Raw genomic sequence first — 14,634 nt, 5'->3', positions numbered from 1 at the left:
CTTTTTATAATTATATATTTATATATATATATATAGCAAATCAGATGATCTATAAATCATTCACATATCTAAAAACAGACAAATAATTATATTGATGTTTATCATTTCTTTAAATATATTTTTTTAATATTTATTTTTAGTTTAAAGAAATAATTTGTCTTATCTTCAATAAAAATACATAATCCATTAAATCCAATTATATACTATGGAGATTTATCTTCTAACTAATATCAATCATTTTACTGATTCTGTTCTAATCTGAATTTATAGAAGACTTTTTTTCCTCCTTAAAACGTCAATTTTCTCTTTTTATTCCGTGTTCTAAATTGATGTATTTTATTTTTTAATCGACCCTTTTTATAATTGTTGCATATTTATCATGAAAAAGCGAAACTGGGTCGGACTTGCGATTCAGAAATAGTTTGATCAATAAAAGAAATTGACCGGTTATAATATACTGAATGCGTTCTTGGAGCGCACGTGTCGATCTGACTTCATCTTTAGTGTATATACCATTAAGTCTGCAAAATGAAATATAAAAACTTCTTTCACAGACTTGGCAGACATATATTGAGTCCGTATATATATATATACATATACGTAAGTGCATATGATGTCTCCAAAAACTTTCGCGCGATTATATATCCCAGTCAATGAAAAAATTGTTTCCGCTTCAAACTGGTTCTTTTTTTCATTAAAAATTTTTAATTTTATTATTTTTATATTTATAGATTTTTTAAAAATATATTTAGGTACGAAATGATTTACAACAAAATAATGTTCATTCCGCAGAAAATTTGTGTGAAAAAAATATATCTTCCTGTTATTGTACACGCACAAATGTTTACAAAATTAGAATTTGATTTTAAATTGTTCTTTGACTAATACATTTAATTTAAGGAAATTATTGATGAAACAAAATTTTAAACTATTACATTTTGAAATTTACAAGCAAAAATTATATATTTCAGTGAATTATTTTTCTTGAAATTTGGCAAAAATTGTGTGAAATTGTTATTAAAAAATTTACGATTATTATTATTATGTTTGTAGTAGTATTGAAATTATTATTTTTTTACAATTTTTGCTGGTTCGGGGAAGAGTAAAAGATCGAGTAACTGTTTCGTAAGATTTAAAATAACCCACTTATTAAACCCTAAAATTAAACCCAAAAATGAGCAAGGACGACGGGTCACTTTCGAGTGCATGTTGCGCCTTTATGAAATCGCCTGGAAATGCAACATAATGTATTACGTGCCGAAATTTTTTTTCTTACGTCATCCGATCACCTGATCTGACATTTGAAGGCCATTGTCGAGGATTTTCTCTCCCAAAAGTTATTATATTAGCAATTTCTTGTTGTAAATTTACATAGTTCGAATACATTTATAGAAAAAGAATATTGATGGTATAATTTCCAAAAAAAATTAAAATCCGTTTAGAGTTTGTGCATTTTTTTTGCATTTTTTTTATAATATAGGATTGAAAATTTTGATATTAAAAATTCAATTCAGTATTTGTAAATTCAATTGTGTTATTTTGAAAATTCAAATTCTGTTTTTGAAAACTTTAATCTGTTATTGAAAATTGAAATTCTATTATTGAAAAATCAAATTCTGCTATTGAAAATTGAAATTCTATTTGTGTCAATAATTTTACCTGGTCCAGTGTCTATAATTTTCAAGGACGCAAAAGGGTTACACGTGCCAACCATTTCAGGGCGACAACCCCTGCAAAACAATGTCAGTTTCAGACGCAGTCGTCTCTCTCTCTCTCTCTCTCTAAACTGCAGTCGCGATATTGGTTTCACCATATACGAATATTCATAAGGGGGAAAGAAAAAAAATTCCTGCATCCTTTCAGCATATATGCAACAGATATAAAACAAATAGATTTTGACAAAAAAAATCCCCCTCCGGAAAATATAGAACACATTTTGCTATAATAATATAGATAGGTACTTGAGATAAGGAAGATTTTAGATTTTATCGAGAAAAAAAATGATACCGATTTGGTGACTTTCTCTTTTTTTATTAGAGACAATATTGTTTTGCATTATTATTATTGAATTAAAAGAAAAATTTTTACGGTGCAAAGTGCAAAGTACAGAAAATTTATAACAACTTTTTTTAGATACTTATGTAAAATATTGTTTGTATTATGTGTTTGAATTGTCATTATATATAGTAGCATTCAAATCTTCAGTTAATAAACAGATTTAGAAAATAGGTATACACTTACTAAATTGCTTTTTCTCCATGAAATTGAAATTATTTTTTTCGGAACAAAAAAAAATCATATGGTTATATTATGTCAGCCCAATATTTTAGAAAAGTTTCTTATAAACAGGAAATAAACGATTAGGAAAATTGTTTTAAAATTACGTAAGAAGATTATAAAAAGAAATTCTTTAATTATTTTAAAATGCATCTAATCAAATTTCACATATATATATATATAAAAAGGTAATCGTTTTTCAAATATGAACAAAAGAAAAGGAATCTTTTCTCATATAGCTAGCGATAGTAATATATGGTATTATAATTATTAGGAATTTTGAATTTTTTTTTAATAGAATGTTTAGGTACTGACTCAATTTCTAGATTTGTTCTTTCCACTTTTGTTTCATTATAATTGTTATCGTTTAATATTTCTTAGAAATATATCTTCAATTTTATACAACTAAATTCCTAGGTATTATATTCTTCAATTTTTTCCATAAAAAATTATTATAAATGTTTAAAACAATTTAGTTATCTACTTTATTTTGAGACTATAATGAATTTAAGAATAAATTGCATTAAAAAATATATTCTAAAATAGAGGGCAAGGATATCAATTAATTTTTTTTTTTTTTTGGTATACGAGAAAGAAGCACGTGTTTAACCTTCACTTGACTCGAAGGGACCTTTATTGCACTTATGCATTAATTCATTTGGAATGAAAGTGAGATAAGAGAATTTCTTAAAAGAATCGCATTATTATATAAAAAATTTTAAAAAACAGTTTTATAATCATAATATAATATCGCATATATATGCTTCTATTCATTTAAAGTAAAAGATTTCTGAAATTCTCATTTTTTATATTATTAACAATAAAAGAGAAGATTATTTTTAAAGAAAGAAAAGTATATCTGCGCAGGTACGAGTTTAGAATTTTTATTAATTCATTTGTTTCTTTTTTATTTTTATAGATTTTCCACTTATGCCAATAATAATTTTTACTATACAAATAAAATTATACCATCAATTATTCTATTTTTATTTATAACAATATCATTTATTTAATAATTTAAACTTTAACTTACATTGTTAATTTTTATATATTTTACTATATTCTAAATTATTACACTATATAAACTGAAAAATACACTCAGAAAATAATTTATTTGAAACAACCCCAAATTTTGATTGAATTAACCGCAAATAAATGCATTTTTATACAGAAAAAAATGTATTATTGAAAATAAATATTAATTAGATAATAGACAAGTAACCGCGATTATTTGAACCAAATAATTTTTTTTCAGTGTAGAGAAAATAAATTTGGTTCAAACATAATTTTCCTCTGAGTGATGTCAATTATTATATATATGATGATCTGATAATTATTAATGTTTCAAAGTTTTTAGAACAGAACGATATTCATCGCTGCAACAACAATTAGCAATTAATCGATGTTCACGACAAGTATTCGCGTGTAAAAAACTGCAATCGGCTAGGTAACATTGATTGGGTAATTGATAATTAGAAGATTTAGTAGTACAACAACAGGCATCATGTAAAAGTCTCTCTCCGCAGTAGGAATAAACCGAAGTGTCACACAGTGGACATCTTTGACTGAAAAAGAACAATATTTATTACTGTATAGTTCTAATTTATTTCTACATAAAATTTAGCACAAAATTTCTTTCTCTTCATTGAAAAATTTATATTTTAAATATTTTGAAAGTATATCTTGGGTTGTTGTTCTTCTTCTTCTTCTTCTTCTTCTTCTTCTTAAAAATTGTATAAATTTTTGATTCTCGTATGCAATTAAAATATAAGAGACGCATGAATTCTTATTTAAAATTCAAGTTGATCGAATTTTATAAAGCCAAATTTTTTATCAAATATTATATTTTTATTAAATTAAAAAATACTTACTGAAATGGAAGTGATATATATGTTTTTGGATCTTGAGTCGGTATAAGTTTTTGAAGAAAAGATATGACGCCTAATTGACGGCCACTCTGCATTGCGGTTGTCGTATTATGATCCTCAACGCTCAGGGGCACTAAAATGAATTTACGTCTAATCTAGTAAATATTTTCGCAATTGTAGAAAAATATTTTTTTCCCTTTTTATTTAATTGATAAAAAATGTTATATTTTAATAATTAAGGTTTTTTGTTTTTTTAAATAAATATGATTATCAACGTCAATAATTTTTTTAATTGTCATTAATAATTAATAAATTAATAATTGTATTAATATTCTATATATGCAATTTTTGACGATAGAATTAATGTATAAATTAAATGAAATAATTTCAATAAATTAAATTTTGCAACATTTTTTTTTATCAGAATAAATATTTTACTTACGTTGATTATCGGCGAAACAAAAATTAATAGAAAAAGACAAAAGAATCACTTTTTTTAAAATTGACATTTTTTAAAAGCTTTTTAAAATATATAAAAAAATTTGCTTTATAATTGTTTTGCTAGGACTTTTCTTCTTCAATTTGCAATTTTGTTGTGGTCCACGTTTAACACTTGAAACTTAAAAGAATTGTGAACAATATAGACCTAAGATTTCTATGTAGATCATTCGCGATTCCGTTATTCATAACTGAAAATCCTCCTCTCTTCTTCTTCTTCATCTTGAATTTAAAAGAGGTAGGAAAAAAGTTTAACTGACTGTAAAATTTTGTTTACTGATCCTAAAAACTAGAATACAATAGAATTGTTTGTTTTCTTAATACTTTTCAAATTATCGTTAAGTAAATTGTAATTTATTGTCACGTTTCTTTTTTCTTCAAGTGAATTAAAATTAATTTCTATTTTTTTTTGAAAAAGGGACAAATTTATTTGATTTAAAAAATCGGTTTACTTATCAAATAAATATTTACATGAAGTTAAAATATTGTTTATTTAAAACAAATAAAGTTTAATTAAATCAAATAATTTTTATTTGAAACAAATAAACTTTATTTGAATCAAATAAAATTTTATTTTTATTCAAATAAATTGGTATATTTTTAAAACCAATAATTTATTTGAAAAAAAATAAAGCACAAATTAATCCCTGAACTTTTAATGATTCCCATGAAATTACAAAATATTCTAAAAGGATACATGACCTTTGTAAACTAATGATAAAATGTAGACAATACTTTGCGTGTATAGGATAATTTGCGTAATCGATTTATATCCTATTACTTTCAAGTACATATTACCAAGAAAACTTTAAATTACAGTGCGAAAATTTGTGTCGATAATCAAGTGTTCTGCTCTATCATTTTATCATAAAAACAATTACACCTCAGTTTATAACAATCCTATAATTAACAATAAAGACAAAATTAATTTAATAAGAAAAAATACTTTTATCGCCTTTTAAAAAAAAATTTGAAAAATTATTTTTAGTTTCAGTAATTTTTAACATATGTAAACGTAACAAAATTCGATAACATTTTTTAAAATAATTTTAAATAATTTTAAATGCAGGGTACTTTAAAACTGGTCAATATTTAAGAATGATAATTAATACTATTAGAGGTAAAAATTTTAGTAGCTTAGAGTCGATAAATTTATTTCAGACGAGAAAAGCTTTTATAATATTTTTAATAATTTGCTGGGTTTGAAATTTTAGAAATACGTTGTCGAATTACCAAAAAAAAATTTTACCTAGAGTACAATTTCAATTTAAAAATATAATTTTAAAATATCCTGTATTTTCTAAAAAAAATTCTTTTTCTTTTGAAAAATGTCTAGTACATACAATTAAAAATCTTAGAACTATCAATAATTACCAATATTATATTATAATTGCTCGCGTATATAAATAGAAAAATAATTCATATAGCAATGAAAAAATAATTTATTAAAATAAATGACGCTGTACAGATTTCTTTTTGGTGTAAAAAGCTACATCCTTGATGAAATTATGAAAATAATTTAACCATCAGGAGGACGGTCATGATCGTTGTAAAACTAATTTTCATGCGAGACGAATCTCCTGCCAAATATTTCCCTGAAAACAGACAATTTATTTTAATTATGTATTTAAATTTTAAATAACTTTTTATAATTTTCCTTTTTTTCTTAATTTTTATTATCATTAAAAATGTTCTCTAAAAGAACTATTTTTATTTTTATTTCAAGTGCAATTAAACTTATGCAAATTTTCGCATATTTCAAAGAATTGTACATAATAAAAGCATCAGACAATTGTTCTTTTTCGTTTCATATATGCTATACATATATGTATATATACATAAAAAGAATAAAAATATATTTGGTTACTTACAATATGAAGCTAAATGAGCATGACAACAGCATTCTCGAAGTCGTGTATATTCGGCACAATCTTTGGCCTGCACTTTACAAACTTCCGGTCCCATTCGACATTCATGTTCCACAAATGGAAAAACTTCTGAAAAATAATTAATTATTATTAAAAAAAGAAAAAGAATTTTTTTATAAAAATTTAATTTTCAATTATTAATATTAAATAAATATTTGGTGAATAAAAATAAGGTTAAATAAATATCAGGTCAAATAAAAGAAACCACGAAAAAAATTTTGACTAAATATATTTGTTACAAAAAAAAATGCATATAAATTTTCATTGAGTGCTGATTTCTTTATCATATGAATAATTATGGTTATTGAGGATCTGTCGCAAGGTGTACAGTATTATCTATAGAAGAGTTTTATCAAAAGATATAAGATATGTCGTGCATGTAGTTTAAGAAAATATTAGGTCATGTGAGTCTTGAAATAGGTAGCGTTTAACAAGCGATACGAAGGGATTTTACAACAAAACCAATCCCTCCTTTATATATGTACAGTAAAACGTACAAATGCCTTCCACTTGAAGTTGCTGCTAGAAAATGAATATTTGCGGTTAGTCTTGTATTTTCGTACTCTTTGCCGACAGATCTGCCAAATGATCAGGTGTCATCAATGGTCATCACTAGAAAAGTTTGTTTTGATCGGTTGGTTTTTTCGATAGCGGCTTTTGTAAATTCTTCAATGTTTTAGAAATAATTCCGAGTGTTAAAATAATTAAATGTGTTCGGGAATTAAATGTTAAAGTGATTGATAAAAGGATTATGCAATCAATTGCAGGTGAGTAACACTTTCAAACAACATGTAGGTTAGAAAAATGTAAACAATAACACAAATGATGTTTTTATATTTGGAAAATAAAACCAATAATTCTCTTATGATTTCAGTATTTTCCCCGTCAATTAAATGTGGAACTTTGTTTACATACTGAAATAATTATTTTTTATCACTAATTTTTAATTATTTGTCTTTTACAGTAAAACTGTGATTTAGACAATTTTGTTAAAAACAGGCTTTTTTCTTTTCGATTTTAAGATTTCTTTTTCCTCTCATTTTATTTTTTCTTCGGTTTTTACTCGTCGATTTACGGAAATCAGATTTATAACGACAATTTTGTGTTTTGAATTTTTAGTTATTATACGAAAGACAGCAACTACGAACAGAGGAGACATTATAAAGAGGAATTCAACAATCTTTGTCCGGAATATAAACAATTATAAAAATACGTTAACAGTAAAAGTCGATATTATAAGTGGCAGCAGCAATATAATATAGTGAAAGCTCAGGGGAATTTTCAAGAACTCAAGGTAATTGTTTGAAATATTTTTTGCTAAATAGATAAAGTAAAATATTTTTTATATTTTGTTTGAGCCAATTTATATTTCCCCCAGAGTCCTTGTCGGATATTTATTAGTAAAATTTGATAATTCATGGAAATAATTTTTGTAAAATCACTCAATTTCTAATTCATCTTTTAGAGCTTACTTATAATTTATAAGAACTTACAAGCAGAAAAAAACGTAAAATTTGTGTTTGATGCACAAAAACATTTTATATAAATTTTCTTGATTTTTTTCGATTTTTAACGGTATTGGATTCTTAAAAAAGATGAAAAAAATTCAAACTTCGGGAATTATTTAAAGTTAACAGATTTACCTTCGTTTCAAAACTAATTTAAAAGACAATGAAAAATTGTAGATTTCTTTGTAAATTATTACAGATTTATGAATTTTGTTTCTCCCAATTGAATTTTAATTCTCAAAAAGTATATTACAAAATTTTTTACATTTCAGATAAAAATAAAAATTTTTAAAGATTACAATATGAATAACGATCCGGTCTTCAAGCAACGTAACACGAGACACGATTATTTGCATGGAAAATTGACTCACTTAAAGAATTTGGTCGAAGAATTTGATACGAAGCATTTCGGTGTTAATGGTAACAAGACAAGATTTTGAAGAAGAAAAATATTTGTTTAATTGAAAATTGTTGGATAGAAAATTAATTTGGCTTAATATATAAAATATGAAAAAAATTTAATAAACATTAATAGATTTAAAGAAGTTAATTTCAGAAATAAATAAAAAAAGAACAATAAACGAAATTAAACACAAGAAAATACTAAACAAAAATAATGTTACAAATAAATTTCCTTTCATTAAAGAAAATATTAATATATTGATAATATATTTTTTTAAGTTAGAAAAATGTTAATTATTTTTAATAAAAATTTGATTAACAAAATTAATCTGGTTTCAATTTATAATGACGATTAAATAAAAAATGTCTCGTGCCTCTAATAATTATATTGATTTTTTATTGAAGTTATAATGAATAGTAACAATAATTAATAATAACAATTAATTTTAATAAATTTTAATTTCTTTAATTTAATTAATTTGAAAAAAATATAATGAATTTTTCTTAATTTTGGGGTGGCGCAACGTTTGTATGAGGTTATTAATGACGGTTGTCCACTCCTCCCTCGTGAAACTTACATCCCCTTTCTTCTTTCACTGAACGTAAGCTATAAAAAGAAATTTTTTGATAATTATCATTATTATCACAAGTGGAAAGATTCAATGGAACGTGCTAATTAGAAATTCCGTTAGAATTTCGATTTTCATTAGAAGTTTTTTCCTTTTTTTGTAAAAAGTATTTGTTTTTTACATAATTATATTGAAATTTCTCTTTTCAATAACCTTTCGACAATTGCCAATAAGAATTCACATGAAAATTTCAAAGAGCACTTTTCTATAAATCTATCCAGGTAAGTAGATTTAGAAATTTAAGGTAATTTTTTACCTATAGTTAGAGACGAACATAACATTAAATTTTTTATCAAATTTTATATCACTTTTGACCTAAAGGTCAATAAGATCAAGGGGAAAAACAAGTTCGCAGATAGTTCAAAAATTTTGAACAAAGTGTTTTTTTCGCCTCCAATACTTTGCCATACATGGCCCATAGTTCGACCATAGTCCAAAAATTTTGAAAAAAGTGTTTTCCTCCCCTCCCATACTTTGCCATACTTGGTCCATAGTTCAAAAATTTTGAGAAAAGTGTTTTTCTCGCCTCCCATACTCCGCCATACTTGGCCCATAGTTCGCCCACAGTTCAAAAATTTTGAGAAAAGTGTTTTTCTCGCCTCCTATACTCCGCCATACTTGGCCCATAGTTCGCCCATAGTTAAAAAATTTTGAGAAAAGTATTTTTCTCGCCTCCCATACTCCGCCATACTTGGCCCATAGTTCGCCCATAGTCCAAAAATTTTGAAAAACGTGTTTTTCTCGCCTCCCATACTCCGCCATACTTGGCCCATAGTTCGCCCATAGTTCAAAAAATTGGAAAAAAGTGTTTTCCTCCCCTCCCATACTTTGCCATACTTGGCCCATAGTTCGCCTATAGTCCAAAAATTTTGAAAAACGTGTTTTTCTCGCCTCCAATACTCCGCCATACTTGGCCCATAGTTCGCCCATAGTTCAAAAATTTAGACAAAAGTGTTTTCCTCCCCTCCCATACTTTGCCATACTTGGCCCATTGTTCGCCCATAGTTCAAAAATTTTGAGAAAAGTGTTTTTCTCGCCTCCAATACTCCGCCATGCTTGGCCCACAGTTCGCCCATAGTTCAAAAATTTAGAAAAAAGTGTTTTCCTCCCATCCCATAGTTTGCCATACTTGGCCTACAGATTGCCCATAGTTTACAAAAGTTTGAGAAAAGTGATTTTCTCGCCTCCCATACTCTGCCATACTTGACCCATAGTTCGCCCATAGTTCAAAAAAAAAGAAAAAAGTGTTTTCCTCCCCTCCCATACTTTGCCATACTTGGCCCATAGTTCGCCTATAGTCCAAAAATTTTGAAAAACGTGTTTTTCTCGCCTCCCATACACCGCCATACTTGGCCCATTGTTCGCCCATAGTTCAAAAATTTTGAGAAAAGTGTTTTTCTCGCCTCCAATACTCCGCCATGCTTGGCCCATAGTTCGCCCATAGTTCAAAAATTTAGAAAAAAGTGTTATCCTCCCATCCCATAGTTTGCCATACTTTGCCCATAGATTGCCCATAGTTTACAAAAGCTTGAGAAAAGTGATTTTCACGCCTCCCATACTCTGCCCTACTTGACCCATAGTTCGCCCATGGTTCAAAAATTTTGAAAAAAGTTTATTTCTCGCTGCCCATACTCCGCCATATTTGGCCCACACTTCGCCCATAGTTCAAAAAGTTTGAAATAAGTGTTTTTCTCGCCTCCCATAGTTTGCCAATACTTGGCCCATAGTTCGCCCATACTTCAAAAAATTGGAAAAAAGTGTATTTCTCGCTTCCCATACTCCGCCATACTTGGCCCATAGTTCGCCTATAGTCCAAAAATTTTGAAAAACGTGTTTTTCTCGCCTCCCATACTCCGCCATACTTGACCCATTGTTCGCCCATAGTTCAAAAATTTTGAGAAAATTGTTTTTCTCGCCTCCAATACTCCGCCATACTTGGCCCATAGTTAGCCCATAGTTCAAAAATTTATAAAAAAGTGTTTTCCTCCCATCCCATAGTTTGCCATACTTGGCCCATAGATTGCCCATAGTTTACAAAAGTTTGAGAAAAGTGATTTTCTCGCCTCCCATACTCTGCCATACTTGACCCATAGTTCGCCCATGGTTCAAAAATTTTGAAAAAAGTTTATTTCTCGCTGCCCATACTCCGCCATATTTGGCCCACACTTCGCCCATAGTTCAAAAATTTTGAAATAAGTGTTTTTCTCGCCTCCCATAGTTTGCCAATACTTGGCCCATAGTTCGCCCATACTTCAAAAATTTTAAAAAAAGTGTATTTCTCGCTTCCCATACTCCGCCATACTTGGCACATAGTTCGCCCATAGCCCAAAAATTTTGAAAAACGTGTCTTTCTCGCCTCCCACACTCTGCCATACTTGGCCCATAGTTCGCCCATAGTTCAAAAAGTTTGAAAAAAGTCTTTTTCTCTCCTCCCATACTCTGCCATACTTGACCCATAGTTCGCCCATGGTTCAAAAATTTTGAAAAAAGTTTATTTCTCGCTGCCCATACTCCGCCATATTTGGGCCACACTTCGCCCATAGTTCAAAAAGTTTGAAATAAGTGTTTTTCTCGCCTCCCATAGTTTGCCATACTTGGCCCATAGTTCGCCAATACTTCAAAAAATTGGAAAAAAGTGTATTTCTCGCTTCCCGTACTCCGCCATACTTGGCCCATAGTTCGCCTATAGTCCAAAAATTTTGAAAAACGTGTTTTTCTCGCCTCCCATACTCCGCCATACCTGGCCCATAGTTCGCCCATAGTTCAAAAAAATGGAAAAAAGTGTTTTCCTCCCCTCCCATACTTTACCATACTTGGCCCATAGTTCGCCCATAGTTCAAAAATTTAGACAAAAGTGTTTTCCTCCCCTCCCATACTTTGCCATACTTGGCCCATAGTTTGCCCATAGTTCACAAAAGTTTGAGAAAAGCCATTTTCTCGCCTCCAATACTCCGCCATGCTTGGTCCATAGTTCGCCCATAGTTCAAAAATTTAGCAAAAAGTGTTTTCCTCCCATCCCATCCTTTGCCATACTTGGTCCATAGTTAGCCCATAGTTCAAAAATTTAGAAAAAAGTATTTTCCTCGCCTCTCATACTCCACCATACTTGGCCCACACTTCGCCACATAGTTCAGAAATTTGGAAAAAAGTGTTTTCCTGCCCTCCCATACTTTGCCATACTTGGCCCATAATTTGCCCATAGTTCAAAAATTTAGAAAAAAGTGTTTTCCTCCCCTCCCATCCTTTGCCATACTTGGTCCATAGTTAGCCCATAGTTCAAAAAGTTTGAAAAAAGTGTTTTTCTCTCCTCCCATACTCTGCCATACTTGACCCATAGTTCGCCCATGGTTCAAAAATTTTGAAAAAAGTTTATTTCTCGCTGCCCATACTCCGCCATATTTGGCACATAGTTCGCCCACAGTTCAGAAATTGAAAAAAGTGTTTTCCTCCCCTCCCATACTTTGCCATACTTGGCCCATAGTTCGCCCATAGTCCAAAAATTTTGAAAAACGAGCTTTCTCGCCTCCCATAGTTTGCCATACTTGGCCCATAGTTCGCCCATAGTTCAAAAAGTTTGAAAAAAGTGTTTTTCTCGCCTCCCATACTCCGCCATACTTGGCCCATAGTTCGCCCATAGTTCAAAAAGTTTGAAAAAAGTGTTTTTCCCGCCTCCCATACTCCGCCATACTTGGCCCATAGTTCGCCCATAGTTAAAGAATTTTGAGAAAAGTGTTTTTCTCCCCTCCAATACTCCGCCATACTTGGCCCATAGTTCAAAAATTTAGAAAAAAGTGTTTTCCTCCCCTCCTATAGTTTGCCATACTTGGCTCATAGTTTGCCCATAGTTCAGAAAAGTTTGAGAAAAGTGATATTCTCGCCTCCGATACTCCGCCATACTTGGCCCATATTTCGCCCACAGTTCAGAAATTTGGAAAAAAGTGTTTTCCTCCCCTCCCATACTTTGCCATACTTGGCCCATAGTTCGCCCATACTTCAAAAATTTTGAAAAAAGTGTTTTTCCCGCTTCCCATAGTTTGCTATACTTGGCCCATAGTTCGCCCATATTTCAAACATTTTTTTTTAAAAAAGTGTTTTTCTCGCCTCCCATACTCCGCCATACTTGACCCATAGTTCGCCCATAGTTCAAAAAGTTTGAAAAAAGTGTTTTTCTCGCCTCCCATACTCCGCCATACTTGGCCCATAGTTCGCCCATAGTTCAAGAATTTTGAGAAAAGTGTTTTTCTCCCCTCCAATACTCCGCCATACTTGGCCCATAGTTCAAAAATTTAGAAAAATGTGTTTTCCTCCCCTCCCATAGTTTGCCATACTTGGCCCATAGTTTGCCCATAGTTCAGAAAAGTTTGCGAAAAGTGATATTCTCGCCTCCGATACTCCGCCATACTTGGCCCACACTTCGCCCATAGTTCAAAAATTTTGAAAAAAGTGTATTTCTCGCTGCCCATACTCCGCCATATTTGGCCCACACTTCGCCCATAGTTCAAAAAATTGGAAAATAGTGTTTTCCTCGGCTCCAATACTTTGCCATACTTGGCCCATAGTTCGCCCACAGTTCAGAAATTGAAAAAAGTGTTTTCCTCCCCTCCCATACTTTGCCATACTTGGCCCATAGTTCGCCCATAGTCCAAAAATTTTGAAAAAAGTGTTTTTCTCGCCTCCCATACTCCGCCATACTTGACCCATAGTTCGCCCATGGTTCAAAAATTTTGAAAAAAGTTTATTTCTCGCTGCCCATACTCCGCCATATTTGGCCCATAGTTCGCCCACAGTTCAGAAATTGAAAAAAGTGTTTTCCTCCCCTCCTATACTTTGCCATACTTGGCCCATAGTTCGCCCATAGTCCCAAAATTTTGAAAAACGAGCTTTCTCGCCTCCCATAGTTTGCCATACTTGGCCCATAGTTCGCCCATACTTCAAAAATTTTGAAAAACTTGTCTTTCTCGCCTCCCATACTCTGCCATACTTGGCCCATAGTTTGCCCATAGTTCAAAAAGTTTGAAAAAAGTGTTTTTCTCGCCTCCCATACTCCGCCATACTTGGCCCATAGTTCGCCCATAGTTCAAAAAGTTTGAAAAAAGTGTTTTTCCCGCCTCCCATACTCCGCCATACTTGGCCCATAGTTCGCCCATAGTTCAAGAATTTTGAGAAAAGTGTTTTTCTCCCCTCCAATACTCCGCCATACTTGGCCCATAGTTCAAAAATTTAGAAAAAAGTGTTTTCCTCCCCTCCTATAGTTTGCCATACTTGGCCCATAGTTTGCCCATAGTTCAGAAAAGTTTGAGAAAAGTGATATTCTCGCCTCCGATACTCCGCCATACTTGGCCCATAGTTCGCCCACAGTTCAGAAATTTGAAAAAAAGTGTTTTCCTCCCCTCTCATACTTTGCCATACTTGGCCCATTGTTCGCCCATAGTTCAAAAATTTTGAAAAAAGTGTTTTTCCCGCTTCCCATAGTTTGCTATACTTGGCCCATAGTTCGCCCATATTTCAAACATTTTTTTTAAAA

The 14,634-nt window shown here is 30.4% G+C and overlaps 1 protein-coding gene and 1 long non-coding RNA gene across 2 annotated transcripts; one reads left to right on the top strand and one right to left on the bottom strand.

Annotated features, from left to right (window-relative positions):
* Window positions 1–3,363: 3,363 nt before the first annotated feature.
* Window positions 3,364–5,004, bottom strand: LOC127283785 (uncharacterized). The gene is made up of 3 exons (XM_051308882.1): window positions 4,588–5,004; window positions 4,149–4,278; window positions 3,364–3,842 (listed from the first exon to the last, which is right to left on the bottom strand). The coding sequence occupies exons 1-3, from the start codon at window positions 4,652–4,654 to the stop codon at window positions 3,614–3,616; spliced, it is 426 nt and encodes a 141-aa protein (XP_051164839.1). The 5' UTR covers window positions 4,655–5,004; the 3' UTR covers window positions 3,364–3,613.
* A 1,799-nt stretch (window positions 5,005–6,803) lies between these two features.
* On the top strand, window positions 6,804–8,683 carry LOC127283803 (uncharacterized). The gene is made up of 3 exons (XR_007843395.1): window positions 6,804–7,338; window positions 7,691–7,865; window positions 8,352–8,683. It is a non-coding gene; the product is annotated as an uncharacterized LOC127283803 (long non-coding RNA).
* Window positions 8,684–14,634: the final 5,951 nt, after the last annotated feature.

Source organism: Leptopilina boulardi, unplaced genomic scaffold (genome assembly GCF_019393585.1).
Source record: "Leptopilina boulardi isolate dan_hultmark-lab unplaced genomic scaffold, ZJU_Lbou_2.1 LbouV2_119, whole genome shotgun sequence".
Lineage (NCBI taxonomy): Eukaryota > Metazoa > Arthropoda > Insecta > Hymenoptera > Figitidae > Leptopilina > Leptopilina boulardi.
The sequence above is the reverse complement of the archived record's forward strand: the minus strand, read 5'-3'. Positions and strand labels throughout refer to the sequence as shown.